Source organism: Anser brachyrhynchus, assembly GCF_964034855.1.
Source record: "Anser brachyrhynchus genome assembly, chromosome: 1".
In the NCBI taxonomy this organism is placed as follows: domain Eukaryota; kingdom Metazoa; phylum Chordata; class Aves; order Anseriformes; family Anatidae; genus Anser; species Anser brachyrhynchus.
This window is the reverse complement of record NC_137694.1, coordinates 125255871-125273624: the sequence shown is the minus strand read 5'-3', so window position 1 is coordinate 125273624 and position 17754 is coordinate 125255871. Positions and strand designations below refer to the sequence as shown.

At 34.4% G+C, this 17754-nt stretch overlaps 1 protein-coding gene across 3 annotated transcripts in view; it reads left to right on the top strand.

Annotated features, from left to right (window-relative positions):
• Nucleotides 1–17754, top strand: part of IL1RAPL1 (interleukin 1 receptor accessory protein like 1) — a 774514-nt gene that overhangs the window by 486510 nt on the left and 270250 nt on the right. For all 3 annotated transcript variants that reach the window (XM_080576262.1, XM_080576263.1, XM_080576261.1), the window contains 2 exons: nt 5212–5398; nt 7483–7636. In XM_080576262.1, coding sequence (XP_080432388.1) covers nt 5212–5398; nt 7483–7636 — 341 coding nt within the window. The remainder of the gene's footprint in view (nt 1–5211; nt 5399–7482; nt 7637–17754) is intronic.

Below are 17754 nucleotides of genomic sequence, written 5' to 3'. Positions count from 1 at the left end.
AAACTTAAGTGTCCTATTGTTATTACAAGGTTCAATCACAGCATTGCTGCTACTGAGCTGTACAATTATTAGGATGTTGAATGGCTACAAAAACAAAAGACCTGTAATAGAATCATTATATTTACTACTGATTTAATAGTATATTGCTATATAGTTTTTACTTTAATGTTTATAGACCAATAATGTATAAATGACAAGTTAGGGTGAAAATGACTTCATGAGGAAATATATACAGTTCCAGTAAGCCATTTGTGATGTATTCATAACTTGTATTATTGTAATTTTCACTGCCTGAATTTTACCTAAGTAAAAAAGTAAAAACTTATTTAGAGTTTTTAGACTGGTACTGTTTTGAAGTCTACTTGTGTAATGCGAAAGGTGTAGAGTTTGGACCACACCGAAGATTGAAAGAAAGTTGCATTTGTTCTTAATAGTGAATGTAAAAAGCTTCCATTGGGTTATAAAATTTCCTTAATCTCATGATGTAAGATTTTTTGTTTGCTTGCTAGTTTGATACAGTGCCTCCGGTAAGAGGCATATGGAAAATTTCCTTAGCTCTAACACACTAACATTTTTAACCCTCTGAAGTACGCATGTTTGCCAGAGGGTTCTGCTGTGTGCTGCAGTTTCTGATAGCTGAGAGGCTCCGTATCCACTGTATCCATTATGATCCAGATATAATCAGCAAACTCACCTTCTCGTTCTGTCTTAATTCCTGCCTGGGGACTGTTCAAATTTTTTCTCACATTTTTTCTGTGCTATGAACACATTAACTTGTTTTCCTTTGTTCACATTTTTTGTGTTGCTCTGCCTTTTATATCACTATTTTTGAGTTTTGTTTCATCCCAGTAGTCTTGGTTTCTGACACAGAGTACCAGATGAGTCAGACAGACAGTGCAGTTAGCATTTAAAGCCTCAGTAAGAAAGTTTGTGTCACCTAGGGGCATCCAGAGTGTTTGATTCCTTTGACGATACTTTGGGCTTTTTACAGAAAATTCTGTTAGGAAACTTAGCTGAAAAAGTATCCACCCAAAACATTTCAGTATCTTATACCAACAGCTTACTACATAATTACCTTAAAAGTCCACTCAATTTGTGCTTCTGTATGCAGGATGCAGATAGAATAATAGGATCATAGGATCATAGAAAGGTTTGGGTTGGAAGGGACCTTAAAGATTATCTAATTCTAAACCCCTGCCATGGGCAGAGAAACTTTCCACTAGACCAGGTAACTCAAAACTCCATTCAACCTGACCTTAAATGCTTACAAGGATGGGGCATCCACAAGTTCTCTTGAGCAACCTGTTCCTGTGCCTCACCACCATCGGTGTAAAGAATTTCTTCCTTATATCTAATGTATCACAGAATCACAGAATCATCTAGGTTGGAAAAGACCTCCAAGATCATCTAGTCCAACCTCTGATCTAACTCTAACAAGTCCTCCACTAAACCATATCACTAAACTCTACATCAAAACATCTTTTAAAGACCTCCGGGGATGGTGACTCAACCACCTCCCTGGGCAGCCTATTCCAATGCCTAACAACCCTTTCAGTAAAGAAGTTCTTCCTAACATCCAACCTAAACCTCCCCTGGCGCAACTTTAGCCCGTTCCCCCTCGTCCTGTCACCAGGCACGTGGGAGAATAGACACAACCCCCACCTCGCTACAGCCTCCTTTAAGGTACCTGTAGAGTGCGATAAGGTCGCCCCTGAGCCTCCTCTTCTCCAGGCTGAACAACCCCAGCTCCCTCAGCTGCTCCTCGTAAGACTTGTTCTCTAGACCCCTCACCAGCTTCGTTGCCCTTCTCTGGACTCTCTCAAGCACCTCCATGTCCTTCTTGTAGCGAGGGGCCCAAAACTGAACACAGTACTCGAGGTGTGGCCTCACCAGAGCCGAGTAAAGGGGGACAATCACTTCCCTAGCCCTGCTGGCCACACTGCTTCTTATGCAAGCCAGGATGCTGTTGGCTTTCTTGGCCACCTGAGCACACTGCTGGCTCATATTCAGCCGACTATCAACCAATACTCCCAGGTCCAAATCTACTTTTTTTTTTCTTTTTTTTTTTTTTAGTTTAAAACCAAGGAGTTTAGTTTACTCCTTGTTCTATCACTTCACATCCTGATAAAGAGTCCCTCTCCTGCTTTCTCAAAGAGCCACTTTAGATACTGGAAGGCTGCTGTAAGGTCTCCCAAAGCCTTCACCAGGCGGAATAATCACAACTCTCTCAGTTGGAGTTACCTGTCTTCATAGGAGAGGTGCTCCATCACTTTTATTATCTTCATGGCCCTCCTCTGGACTCATTCTGATACACCCATGACTCAAATCACAGACATACACATTTTCTGGTCATTAAATAAAAATATCTTCACAGGATCGCAAAATCAAAGAATAGTTGAAGTTGGAAAGGACCTCTGGAGGTCATCTGGTCCAATCCCAATGTTCATCAGAGCACCACTCTTCTTTGGCTTCTCCATCACTTGGGGGAGGAAATTATTGTCAATGCACTCCAGGAACCACCTGGACTGCTTAGGTGCTGCTGTGTTGTCCCGTCACCAGATATCAGACTGGTTGAAGTCCTTCATGAAGATGTAGGCAGGCAAATGTGAGGCTGCTCCTATCTGTCTGTAGGTCAGATGACCCGTAAGCAGATAACTGCTATAATGCCACCCTTACCTCCTGTCTTCTCTTTAATCCTGACCCATAAACTCAGTGCTCTCCAGCTGCTCTCTCAGATAAAGGGAAACTCCCTCTCATCTTCCCAGCCTGTTCTTCCTAAAGACCTTTATCTCTCCATTGCAACACTCCAGTCATATGGTGTCATCCCATCACATCTCTGTGATCCCAGCAAGCCTGTAGCCCTGCAACTGCACACAGATTGCTAACTTACCATGTTTATTTCCAATACTGTTGGCACTACTACACAGGCATGTGTAGTAGTAGGCCATCCTAGCATGCTGACTGCCTAGCAAGGGTTTGGAGGATCCTCTTCAAACAATGATTTTAAACAATCTGAGACATCTCTAGAATACAAATTGGGCTTTTTGGATTCTTGCAGACCCAGAAGCCTAACTTGCATCTAGTAAAGGATAACCTGTTGCAATGGAAACTTGAATGTGCCTCAGAAGGAATGCTGGCTCTGGCATTTCACATCACCATTACTGCAGAAAAGAATTCTTAGTAGACCAAAACAGAAACCAAAATTTTTGGCCATTTTCCTCTGAATATTAAAGGAAAGAAAAATAAATAAACAAATAAAATCCTTAGCTTGGTTCTTCAGAGGAATGGGATTACAGTTAAAAATTTCCCTGTTTGGTTGCTTTCCCAAACTCCTTCTAGAAATTTTAAAATAATGAGATAATATTTATTTGTGATAATATTTAAAACAATATTTAAATGTGAAAATTAGATAGCCAATACCTCCCCGTATTTACTTTCTGTTATCCAATAGTGTACTCGTCTCTTGACCCTAAGAGACAGATGGATTGTTTAGACCTTCTCCATATTTCCAAGGGTATATTCCAAGTCTTTCAAGAACACAGAAAGAGAATATTACCAATTTGGGAAAGAAAAAAAAATTACTTAGGTGATTTTCTATAATGTTCTCAAGCCACAGATAAGTACTCCTTGGAGTAGCTTTGTGGAGGAATTATATAATGTATAGTACTGAACATGTGTTCATTGAAATGTCAAATGATTTTGAATTGCATGGACAGGTAAGACTGGAGACTGAATCATGAGCAGGTTAAAAGCAGCAAAAGTGATCCATAATCAATGGATGCATTTTTTATTTTGCATAAAGCTTAAACTTTATTTGATTTATAGAGATGATTTCTTGAATGGAACAGTAACTTATAGCTTCATTATAAGGAAGTAATTTTGTGACCGTTTTCCTTATATGTCTATGAATTAGTTAGTTAAGGGTCATTCAGTTCCAGAATTTATATTTCTAATAATATTCTCCAATTTGTTAATTACTTCTATCTTTCTTTCTTTTTATGTTTATGTTTTCTCTATAAAATTGGACTGTAGAAGTTTTTGTTTGTTTGTTTGTTTTGTTTAAATGAATTTACTTATTCTCTGTTCTTAAGCATTTCTGTCACTTCGTCTCAAAAAGAAACAGACATTAAGAAACAGGATATTAAGAAACAGATATTAAGAAATCTAAAGACAGTGAGAAAATGTAACCATCTTTGAATTCTTGCCATTTTTGATGCAAACAAGACTGTTCTAAATCAGCAATCAGCTCATAGAGTCTGAGAATGGAAATAAGAAAAGGAATGTTTTCTCAGTGTTCTCTGCAGGATCCTCTTTCAGCAGATCAGGGGTCAAACGCATTTACAAAACAGTAGGAGAGAAATCTTGTATTGTCACAGTGGGTTCCTAGAGAGTGTTCAACTTTATACATACACTTGCAGCCCACCTGAAATCTAAAATGACAAAAAAAAATATAAAAAAAAAAAAAATCCTTCCAAGTACTTTTGTCTATGACACTAATTATAGTGGATAGTGAAATGTGGGAAGCAAGACAATGTTTCCTAGTCTCCAGCTGTCTGGCATATCAGAAGCAGAGGAAGTTATAAGTTTCAGAAAAGAGCCCAAACTAATGAAGGTTGTAGGTAATGCAGAAGTAATGTTTCGGCTTGGGAGTATGGGGAATGGAGGCTAAGGTTAAACAAGTCAGCAGTCTGTAAGCTTAAAACACCTTTTATTCTGTAACTGGAAGGTTCATAAGACTCATTTTAATTAAAAGCTGCAAAAAAGTTATCACTTCCACTTCGAAGCATGTTCAAGTCTGATGAGCAGGCATCTCATGCTGTGGTGTCTATGGCATGATCTGTTCACCCTTGGAAACTCTTGTAATGGTTTCTGTCAGCAGGTTGGTTATCTAGAATCACTGGTAAATACTTGTAGATTTTATTGTGCATTTTGTCCTCAAATATACAGTAAGGACAGTAAAGTTAGAAGGAGTTTGATAAAATGGAGATAGAATCCTTCAGTAACAGAATAAGGCTAACACATTCTAAATATTGTAGTTAGTGGCTGAGAAAGCAGTAAAATTATCATGAACCACTGCAGAATACATACAAATAAAATGTTTGATTTTCTATCTCTTGCTTGGGATGAAAATTATTACTTAAAATATAGCATGTACATTGACCTTTTTCTTTTTCATTTTAGACTTTTATTTCTATTTTTATTGCATTACAGAAACTCAACTTACTGTATGAAAGTGTCCATTTCTCTGACGGTGGGTGAAAATGACACTGGACTCTGCTACAATTCAAAGATGAAATATTTTGAAAAAGCTGAACTTAGCAAAAGCAAGGAAATCTCATGCCCTGAAGTAGAGGATTTTTTATTTCCATTTAGGGAGCCAGAGATTCTATGGTATAAGGTAAGCAACCCAGTAAGTTTTCACCTTCAACAAGCTATTATGTAATGTTCTGATTTTTTTCATGATCAGAATATGATATGAAGCTTGGATTGTTTTATAATCTGTTAAGAACCGACAACAGATTTGAGGACAGAAAAGAAAGAACTAACTGACCGAGAGCAATTCAATTACTTCCTTTGGTAAATTTTAGAGCTGGTGTTTTCTTAATATCTGTTTATGGATATCACAAATAACAGCTTTCTGCTAACAAATGAGCTAAAAAAGAAAAGTGCTACCAGTCCAGGTTGATTTAATATGTTAAGATAAAGCCACGAGAGCTGCATATATAGCAACTGCTTGTGCCATATCAGACTGAAGATTGTGTCTCTGGAAACTCAGACATAACAACTACTTGGAAAAATATGACTAGAATAACTACGCATACAATTATCTGAATGAATGGCTTAATTTTGCAGCATAAAATTCAAGAACAATAACAACAAATCCCTTCTAAACAGTTGGTCTTGATATATTTTGGTTTTACTTGCAACTATAGGTGATTTCATAGTTTTTATCAATAGTTTTATTTCAATACTGTATCTTTACCTAAGGGTCAAATACCAGGAAATAGTGCTGCCTGTGGGCATCTTATAAGAATCTCTCTGAACAGCAGCTTGATTTCTGGGTTTCTTATCATTTGCAGGAAGTACTTAATACCTCAGTGATATAGTACGTACAATTTTAACCCCCCAAACAGTTCAATAAATCTGAAAATTAGATTCTGAGTATTGTACAAATATCTGTGTGTAGAGGAACATCCTAGTATAACTATGTGCTGGTATACATTCTAATTTTTTTTTTTTTTAAGTCCAGTAATTTACCTGATAACTTATAAATTTTAATATAATACACCAGACTATGGTATCTAAAAAAAAAAATAATAATAATAATAATATAATAATATATGGTCTAGAAGGATTCTGGCTGAAGTAACTCACTTAACATATCTAAGATGAGAGGTAATTATTTGCTTATATTCACCTCTTATTTTGTGTGTATAAAATACGTACCAGAAGATTTATCAGATTTAAAACTATGTCTGGGGACTAAAACACATCTCAAAATATTAGCTTTTAAGGAGTGGTTGACAGCAGTTGTCTGAACAAGCTCAAACAACCTCTAATATTTTAACATTAAAAACCAAGCCCATAATGCATAGATAACGATTATGCTAGGAAAATCAAGTAAAATACTTCGTGACAGTAAATTAAAAGATAATGTCTTATGAAAAACATCAACCCTTTTTTCTAATAACTTACAAATATACTGCTTAGACATGCAAAGACCTAGGGGAAAACAAACAAACAAACAAGCAAACGAAAAACAACAAAGAAGTTATTTCAAATATCACCAAAGTTACTCAGGTGAAAATAATCATTCCAAGGAGTAAAAAAACCTTGCATGCAAAAAATGCCTCTATTAATGCACAGATGACAATATTTTGAAATATTTGAAATTCTGAATCTTTTTTTTTCAGTTATGTAACTTACTTATTACTAAGAGTTCAGAGAACTTTGATTCTAAGATATGCACAGAAAAAGTTATCTAACATCATTTCTCCTTATTCCCATCTTCTCCTGTTTCCCTACTTTTTTAATTGTAATTTTGTTTAAAATAAATAAACAAATTATCCCATGCAACCTCTATCTACTTGTAATATAAGTCATGTTATCAAAGACATGAGTGTAATGACAAGTAATTAAATGAAGTAGAAATCCCTCAAAAAATGTTAAAACCGAACCAAACCAAACCAAAAAACAAACAAACAAAAAACACCAAAGAAATCAGGTGTTTTTTTGTTTTGTTTTGTTTTTTTTTTTCTTAACAGATAGCAAATATTATATCAGTTTATAAAATTCTATGGTCTTTTTTTTCTTTTTAATCAACACTTAACTGAACTGGATTTTGAGATTTTTAATATACCTAAAGTTCAAAACTGTCCTTAGCTCTTGTCTAGCCTTCTTGGCTTTGAGTAGCATTGCCATCTGTGGTTCAATTTAAGTGTAAGAATATAGTCACTGAAGTGTTATGTTATCTTTAAACAGGAATGCAAGTCAAAGACATGGAGATCAAGTATTGTGTTTAAAAAGGACACTCTTGTCATTCGAGAAGTTAGAGAGGATGACATTGGAAATTACACTTGTGAGGTAAAATATGGAATCTTTGTTGTCAGAAGAACTACGGAATTAACAGTTACAGGTAATCACAGGCTCTTATTATCTATTATATGTAGGAAAAAATAATTTTGTGATTAAACAACCATTCTGTGATTATGTGATTTGAGTTGTGAATATTCGAGTCATTATGTAGTTATCTACATAAACCATTCTTGCACAAAACCTTGCTGTGTCTGGGCATGAATGGTCAATACATCACGGTTGTCCTGAATGCTTCACAATAGTATGTGTAGTATTTTGATTAAGTCTGAGTTTTGGTCTACTGCAAAAGCTTCTGGATAGGTCATGTTTTTGAATGGGAAATGTGGTCAAGGAACAGATAACTTCAGCAAGCATGAATTATAAAAAAAAAAAAAAAAAGAAAAAAAGAAAATTGTGTTTAATTTTTGTTTGTTGTTGTTGTTAAATGTCTTGGGACATGAGAATAGCTATAACTATAACCCAATAGCAGTAGGTCTGATTGCCCTGGGACATGAGATGAGCTGTAACTGTAAACCAATAGCCTGGAAAGATCTGTGCAACAAGGTAATATATATATGTAAGAGTTAGCGTTCAAACAGTGCATAAATGAAGGATGATAGCATTCTTTCTCTGTTATTCTCTGCTGCCCTTTCTGTAATTTAATTTTTCAAGAATTTCTTGATCTCAATTGTTGTGTGCAGTCATAACCAATTAACCTATTTTCCATTACTCTAATTATTTTTTTTAATCCATTTATTTGGGGCTTTAAAGATATTTTGAAGTATCAAGTTCCACAGATTAATTACATAACATACATAAAATATAATTTAGCAACCAGCAATTGAAGATGAATTTAATATAATCTGCATTTAAAGCTACCGTATCAATACATAAAATTCCTCATAGATTAAAACAAAATGTATGTTGTAATAGTAAGGTTCACAGCTGAAGAACAGTATGAAGAACAGTCCATTAGCTTTTCAGTTCTTGACCAGACCTCTAACATCTGTTTAACAAGCTTTTAAAGAATATAGCTGTATGTTTACCTAAGGCAGAGGATTAACCTCTAGAATTATAGGATGACATTGGAAGGCAGGAATACAACACAATCTATGTAACACAGTGCAGTTCAACAATATATTGAATATACAGAAAAAGAAGGCAGAAGCAGTACTTCCCTGGGAAAACTAAGGTGAACTAGATTTGCGTGGTTCACACCAATGTTTGTGTATATAAGCTCTTGTATGTAAGCTCTCTCAAAATATCAAATAAAACAATAAGCAAATCTTAGAGAAGGAGTTTTGTGGGCTTTTTTGTTTGTTTCTTTTTAGTATCTAATATACAGATATTTTGCATGATGACAATTAGAAACCACACTTATGTTGTGCATTAGATTGACTTAACTGTTTCCTTTTATGGTGAAAAGCTTGCTTTCTACTTTGATGTATCCCATTTACTCCACATTATCAGAAATTAAAATGAATTATGGTTTGTAATTTTCTTCTAGCAGAAGAAAATGGTTTCTGTGGTTTGTGATTTTCTTCTTCAGTGTGGAAATCATACTGTTTATGTTGTTTTGAGAGAATTCAGGCAATCAATTATATTTATTTAAGTTCAATATCAAGGATATCTTCATATTTTTTCTTTTGTTTGGAATTGATTTGTTTAGTCGGTACAGACAGGCAATTATTGTCTAATGATTAAGCTCCCAATAAACATATCCTGATTGATTCTCATGCATATAAGGCAGAGATACAGTCCTCAATAATTTGATTTATACCAGGAGATTGTCAATTACCGTTTGCAATATATGATGTATAGACTCAAAGAGAGTTCGCCCATTCTTCATGTGATCCCTTCTGTCCCTGTGGGTGGTGCTCCACTCTGAAATAGTATTTCAAGTAGACTCAGAGAGCAGAGAAAGAAAAAAAGCATTGCAACCAGATGCATGTTGCTATTTGTAGCAAAGGTTTCAAAAATGTAATTCATCACTTGTGGTGTTGGTAGTTCAGTGTTTAACTAGACAGAGACAGAAAGAGGCTTGGTTGATTTCCATGTGTTAAAAATGAATGAATGCATAAGGAGGGAATTACATAACTTCCACCTCTGCAAACACTGGCAGATGTAAAGACAACCTCCAAAGCAATAAACTGCTTGGATAGTACTGTAGTTCTTCAAACCATCTTTATATTATTCTGGGACTAATCAGAGCAAACAGATCTCCCCATAGTACTACTAATTTTATACAAAAACTAGTGACATCTTGATAAGACTTTTTATCAATGCTTTATAGGAAGAGATTTGAGCTTTACAAGCCAGCCTTATACTTTGTGCTGAAAAACAATTTGTTTTGTCCTGGAAATACATTTAGGAGTATATAGAATAAATAGGTTGTGGGTGGGGGTGGAGGAGACAGATTGCTTGTTTTGACAAAGAAATTAAGCTTTAATTCAGAAAATGAGAAATAAATTTTGCAAATGTCAAATTAATGGCAGAAAATTAAATTTCTGGTTGACTTCTTTATTGTATTAATGAAAATGTAATTAATTAAAACTAAGAAACTATGTATCCTTCCAACAGTTTCTGACATGCCTCCAGGCAGTATTGATAAATGATGACATTTGTGTGAACTATTGCTAAGAACAAATTTAATCATTAAGGATCAGATCCACAAAAAGTGAGAAAATATTTCAGAGACATTTGAAATTTCTCTGCCAAACATATTAGTGAGTTACAATAAAAGAAATACAAAAGTATGAGTAAGCAAGTAGTTCTGAGAATTACCAATTTGTCTCATGCTTTCAAAAATCCTTAACATAATGGAGCTTGTGATGTGTTTATCAAAATGGGACTCATGAAAAATAAGTCTCTGTATTCATTAGCATTACCTTATCAGGGTTTTCCCTGCCACCAACTTCACACAGCCATCATTAAAAAATACTTTTTTGTTTGTTTGTTTGTTTTCCTATGTGCTATGTTTCCACATGTTTAAGATTGGAACTTAGACTTTCTACATTTCTTTCCAAGAGTATATCATCTTTCCTCTAGAAATGGAAACAAATGAACAAACTAAAAACACTTTTGATGCAAGAAATCCATGAGCCAGATATTTTATATATGTAAACATTTGTATTTTTCTACAGTAACTGAAGATCCACCTTTGTGCATTGTTACTCTTGCCTAGTACGAAATCAAATGGTTTACTGTTTTGCTAAGAAATAATAGGTATCTGGTTGGTGACACAACAGGATTAAGTATGTTCAGTGGAGTGTAGAACTGAATTAAAGCAGCATATCTTATCCTTCCTTTTACTTAGAAGAGGCAAGGAGAAACAGAATATCAGGAGGCTATTGTTACACAATCATAGGCATATTCTCCAAACACCTAAATTTTTCATCTTTCTTTGGTCTCCAAAATTCAAATTGGAATAATAAAAAAAAAGAAGGTTAAAATGATGATTTTGAAAAATATTATTTCAGTGGATATCTTACCTATGAACCATTTATACTGAAAACTTTCCTGCAGATAACAAACTAAGTTTGGACTCAGGAAGTTATTTGGACAAATGTCTCAAAATTTTTTGTTGCAAACAGTCTTTTTTGCAGATGATAATTTAGATGTTATATAACTTCAATCAATCAATCAAATAAACAAAAACCTGTTAAGTCTTTCTTTCCTCCTTTTGTGGGATAGGAATGATGCTCAGTCTTTCTCTCACAGACTTCTTGTACTACTTTATGTAAATAATATCTGTTCTTAATTTCAAATACAAACAAGTTTGAATCTCAGAGTTTAAATTCATAGACACCATAGATCTACCTTAAAATACAACGGCAGACTTAATACTGAGGTGCCATACAAATATATGTGGAATGTACCCAGTAAATATGTTGAAGGTACACAGATATTCAGACTAACCTTGACATCCTGGTGATTTTTAAGACAGGAGTGGGTTGATATCTTAATAAAAAAGGAACAATAATATAAATCTCACTGATGAAGAGAAGATAGGATGTGTTCAGACAATATCAAAAAGGATAGAAAAAGTTTTCTTATAAATTTATAAAACTTATAAGAGAACTTAAAAAATTGTCTTTGTGTTATTACACATAAGAATTAAGGTAGAAGTTAGAAAACCTTCACAAGAATTTGGTGGAAGAACAGGGCCATATGTATAAGGAACTGTGATATGGTAAATTAAGGGCAGCTCTTGGATGATTTAAGGCACGCACAGGGTGAGCCAGCTATGACGTCGGTGGGACATGTCAGCAGCCTTCCTTCCTCATCTCTCTTTCTCTTTGGATGACATTGTGAAGATAGCTGACTTCACGATCACCTTCATTTTCCAGCACTTTGGCAGTCTTGGTGTCTTCTGTACAGAAATTGTTGCTGCTACTGCAGACTATTAAACTATGGATATAATTATATAGGCACATAACATTCAATATGGTGTTACATATGCTTGCTATGTTAATGTTTCACACATTTTATACCTCTTTATATAGTGTAATATTGAACAGCTCATATTCTGATTCAGAATTAAAACTGGGGGAAGAAGGAAGGAAGGAAATTCACACATTTTGAAAAAGGCCAACTTTATAGATTATATACATCTCATCTAACTCTAACAACTGAAAATCACTAAGCCATGGAAAGTGAAGATTTTCCCTCCTTTTATAGAATGAGAAAACAAATTATGTTTTCTTAGTTTAAGCTATATGCATTGAATCTCATTTTTGGTACACCTTTAAAGTAACAACCATATTTTGTGCTCACTTTTTAGATTTATTAAAAAGAAAAACAAAACAAAACAAAACTTGTTAACGGCTAAAACATTGTATGAACATTTGTAAATCACACACAAAATCTTCAAATGTTACTTACCCGTTCCTTACCAAGTATATATTTAAATTCCATTCCAAAATATGATTTTTTCTTATAATATGGATGCATCTTTCAGTCTTTTATTAAGATAAATCTTTTTTTTCCTTTGATTTTCATATTGTTTGGAAAATCTGTATTTCACATTGAAAATATATCATCTAAATATTTTGAATCAATTTTCTTACTGTGCTGCCATCTGACAGAAAATAACTGCTTTGCGGATTATTCTACTGATATTTAGTTGGTAGCTAAATTCAATATTCACACAAACTGTAATTAATGGTTCTTGGATAGTGGTTATGTAATTACATACTTTAAAAAGTCCTTCAATGTACTAAAATATTTGTAGACATTTATACCTGCAGACTGGCCAGCATTAGCAATTCTTTCTTTTATATGTTGAATTTTAATTAAAGCATACCTGCATTCTTAATTAAGGGGCAGGATTACATTTTTGCAGAATAGTGTCAGTATTAGTATTAGTTTAGTCATACTGCAAACATGGGTCAAAAATATTTTCCAGCAGCAATGTACTTTCATTAGATGCTAGGTTTAATAATATTCTTTCTGTTACTTACACTACCAAAACATTTGCAAGGACAAACTCTTTCAGTTTTTGTAGGGTATCAATCAGATCAAGTGAATTCCAGTCTGGGTGAAAGAGAGAGCATGTGTCCCCACTGCAATTTCACACAGTTGTTCTTGATGAACAACATAAAGAAAACACACCCTGTCAGCCTTAATTATCCAATTCCTCCATGACTATTTGGTTATATATATATATATATATATGTTTTTTTTTTTCCATTTTGTTAAAAGTGAGAAGTTCTTACACCTTGCTGATGGAATCAGAGCTAATCAGTAGGTTCTTATTCCTGAAGCCTTTCCTCAGAGATACCTTTTAGTGTCTTTGCTCATTGATTTGCCTCCTTGAAAACATCTCCTTCTGGAATAAGCAGGAATGAGCAGAATTTTAGATTTAGAGGTTTGAGTATGTTCATAATCAAGCTATAATAATACTAAATTAAATCCAAGTTGATACAATCTTTTTTATTATTTAAAATTAACCTGTTTGGTTTAAAAATCTTTCTGTAACAACCTTGCAAGTGGTAGTTTATTCTTTTCCATCTGCTATGCATGACTTTTTTATTCCCTAGATTTTTAGGCAAAAAAAAAAAAAAAAGAATGCAATTTGTCTGCTTACAGTTACACAATAGCTGGCTATTAGTGTTGCTTAAAGGCTGGGATTTGTTGCATAAGCTTTATCTTGTTTGCTTTCTGATAGAATTAAGCTTCATTAGTAGAAAATCTTAAATGACAATAAACATGTATTTTTATTCCTGAAAAGTCCATCGTGAAAATAACGATTATTAAGAAATAATTATAATCAAATTATATATCTAGCCTCACAACTCATAACATTTGGGTTTCATTTATCTTTACAGAATGCATGGCCATCCAAACTATATTGTGAAAAAAGGGGAGATATTGTAAGTTTTAGCCTGCTTAAAGTGATCTGTATTTTAATTTGTTATGATAAAATGGGAACTCTTCTTTTTTTTCCCCAGAATGTTGGCATTGATTCTTTCCAGTTCTGTTGTTCTTTCTCCTTCAATACTTTCAGAGACAGAGATGTTGCAATAGGCATTCACTTCTTTATTTTTAGCTGGTGCTAAATATGAAGAGCATTAAAGAAAAGGGGGTTGTTTTCTAAGCTTTTAGAGCTTGAGAACAGACTCTGCTGAATTTCTGCAGCTAATGACAGGGATGAACCATTTTGGATGCACCAAGCCCCTCCTTGCTTCAGCTAATCCTAATAATTATCAGAGCTTATGTTCATTCCTTTTGTTCATCATGAATTTAATTCAACTCCAGAACATATTCAGAGAGAAAGTCTGTTTACCGGTATTATTCTCTGCAAAGACTAATAAAATCTAAAGCAAACAATAGACTCATTAGGAAAGCAGTATGTTCAAAATACTAACCTAGCATTTTTGTAATACATAAAATTCTGTAGGTTTAATAAATTCATGTCTGAAGAGTGGGTTAGGTGTATTTGTTATTGCTTTGTTTTGTTTTTAGTTAGAAATGACTGATCTTCTTTTATAGTGCAATCACATTTTGTGTGGCTGAAAACAAGGTTCTAAATTAATCACCTATGTGCATTTAAGTAATAACAATCAGAATATTTGAATAAAACCTTATCTATAAATGTTAATTTAACATATTCGTTGTAAATGGGTTTAGTGAGTTACTCAAAAACTTGTATGAAGACACCAATGAACAAAGCTTCGAGCAAAAATAATTCTTGCATAGCATACATTCTATAATATTATTTCCTTCTATGTTGTTACATTTTTCAGCTTAATAATAATAATAATTTCCATTTCCATTACCCATTTTCCTCTCTACCTGGTAGTGTATTGTCAGAAAGGAGAAGTTATCAGCCTCTTGTGTCTTTTTGTACGGGTAATACAGAAGCAGACCATTACTTATAAAATCCTTTAGATATATTAGAAAGTTTTGTGTTTAGTACATTAAAGTATGTTTCAGTCTTTACAACCTCATTTTAATCATCCTTGTTTGCTATGTATCATGACTCTAGATGTATCTTCTTATCTCATACAGTGTTAATTAATGGAACAAATATATAAGCTTTGTTATATTTACTTAGGCAGATGCTACAAAACCATGTAATTGATAGTGCAGTCATGACTTCGGTTGCCTTAGAGTCCTTTACTCCCTATTGACAACATGGTGTCAGTGAAAGTGGGAGTTCTTAGTATGTGCTTATCAGTAGAAGAAATCTTCTATTCCCTGAAGAAAATGAAAAATTCCATTTAAATTATCTACTTTGTAATAAGTGTAGTGTACTTCTATGTATACTTTTGCTAAAACTATGCCATTTTTGCTTACTTCCATTTGTTGTTCCATTATTAAGAACTTGATGATTTTTTATAATTTATATTCTAATTTTGTTGCAGATTTATTATTATTAATGTGTAAATAAATACACTTTGTGTAAGATTCAAAACAAACATAATAACTCCAAACAAAATTGGATTTACATCAGTTGAGAACAATTTAGGGAAATGCCATTCCTTGGTGCGATGGAAGTTTGTGTGAGCCAGCTTCCCTTTCTTCATGAGTCATACCAGAATATTGAAATATAAGCATTTTAAGTAGGTGTTGTTACCATGGTATCACTTCCCAATGTTTCAGTTAGGTGTGATGAAGTTGTTAAGATGAGCTTCATTCTACAAAGAGAAGGAAGCTATAGACAAAAATGTAACAAAACAGTAACTGTCAGTGACTACTAAAGACACAAAAGACTTATAAACCCGTAGTTCATTAAGATGTTATAAAAATAAAATAAATCCATTCTTAAGGCACCCAAGATGCTTGTTAAGCAACCTTTTAAAAAGCAGTGAAATGACATCCAATGTTGATGTTTCACGTTATTGCTATAGAATCAGAAGATCTCATTTTAGTTTTACTTTCCACTAGATTATGTTAAATCCAACAATATTTTCCTAACCTAGCATTTATCACTTTCCTAGTTTTTATTTGAAAGTTTTAGGTAATTTATGTGAACAGTGGAGTCTTCTAGGATGGTATTTTAATAAACTAGTGTACAATATGTTGAAGTCTGATAGCATATAGACCTAGAGTTGCCTCTGTCCTTAAAATTTATACACCTCCTCAAAAAGTCTGTACATAATTACACTAAATGAATATTTAGCTTTAAGATAGAGAACAAACTTTAAAATATAGTAAAGTAAAGGTAGAATTAATAAGAGCTTCACTGGTACTTTTTGGCACATTGGATATCTTGTTTAGGTTTATTGTTTAAATGTTATCAGACTCTTAGTATATAGACTCTAAAATAAACATCATAGAATCATAGAATATCCTGAGTTGGAAGGGACCCTTAAGGATCATCACGTCCAACTCTTGACACCGCACAGGTCTACCCAAAAGTTCAGACCATGTGACTAAGTGCACAGTCCAATCTCTTCTTAAATTCAGACAGGCTCGGTGCAGTGACCACTTCCCTGGGGAGCCTGTTCCAGTGTGCAACCACCCTCTCTGTGAAGAACCCCCTCCTGATGTCGAGCCTAAATTTCCCCTGCCTCAGCTTAACCCCGTTCCCGCGGGTCCTGTCACTGGTGTTAATGGAGAAAAGGTCTCCTGCCTCTCGACACCCCCTTACGAGGAAGTTGTAGACTGTGATGAGGTCTCCCCTCAGCCTCCTCTTCTCCAGGCTGAACAGGCCCAGTGACCTCAGCCATTCCTCGTACGTCTTCCCCTCCAGGCCTTTCACCATCTTCGTAGCCCTCCTCTGTACACTCTCCAACAGTTTCATGTCCTTTTTATACTGTGGTGCCCAGAACTGCACAAAGTACTCGAGGTGAGGCCGCACCAGCGCAGAGTAGAGCGGGACAATCACCTCCCTTGACCTACTAGCGATGCCGTGCTTGATGCACCCCAGGACACGGTTGGCCCTCCTGGCCGCCAGGGCACACTGCTGACTCATATTCAACTTGCTGTTATTATTTGTTATTATATGAAATTATCATTTCATATCTTCCAGATTTACCCAGTGGCAAACTGATTGATCCCATTCTTATCCAGCATGGATAAAACACCTATTGGCTTACTAGAAAAAGTGCTAAAATATCCTTAAAGCTCGAAAGACAAATATATATATATTCTAGGAAACTTTATCTGAAAAAGTTTAAAAATGAAAGATATATGAGAAGGAATGGGAATGGATAAATCAAAATGATATCATAATTTAACTTCTGATGTTTCACTTATCTGTCTGAGAGCTTAATATACAAAAAAAATTTCACCAGCTTATTTTTTTCTGTGAGAAGTTGATAACACATGGTAATTGTTTGAATATGAGAAAGAAATTGGAACCAGCAATGACATTTTTTCATTTCCTTAACACAGTTTTTCTTTTCACCTTGGAGTATTATATTCACATCCAGAACTACAGTAATTTAAAAATACGAGCTATGACTTCATAGAAACAAGACTAAAGAGCGATATAGATCAGTGGATTTCATCCATATTCTTTATACAGTGTAGAGAGGGGAGAAATAGAATGGAAAGAGCCTGTGAGTTTCCTCCCTAAAACATTGTCTCTCCTCACTGCATCCTTTCCATGTTAAATAAGATGATGCTGTTTCTCCAGACACAGCAGATGACAAGAAACATTCTCAGCCCTTAATAAACCCTTTATGGACTCAGCAGTGCTACAGCATAATTTTACTCAAGTAGTGAGAG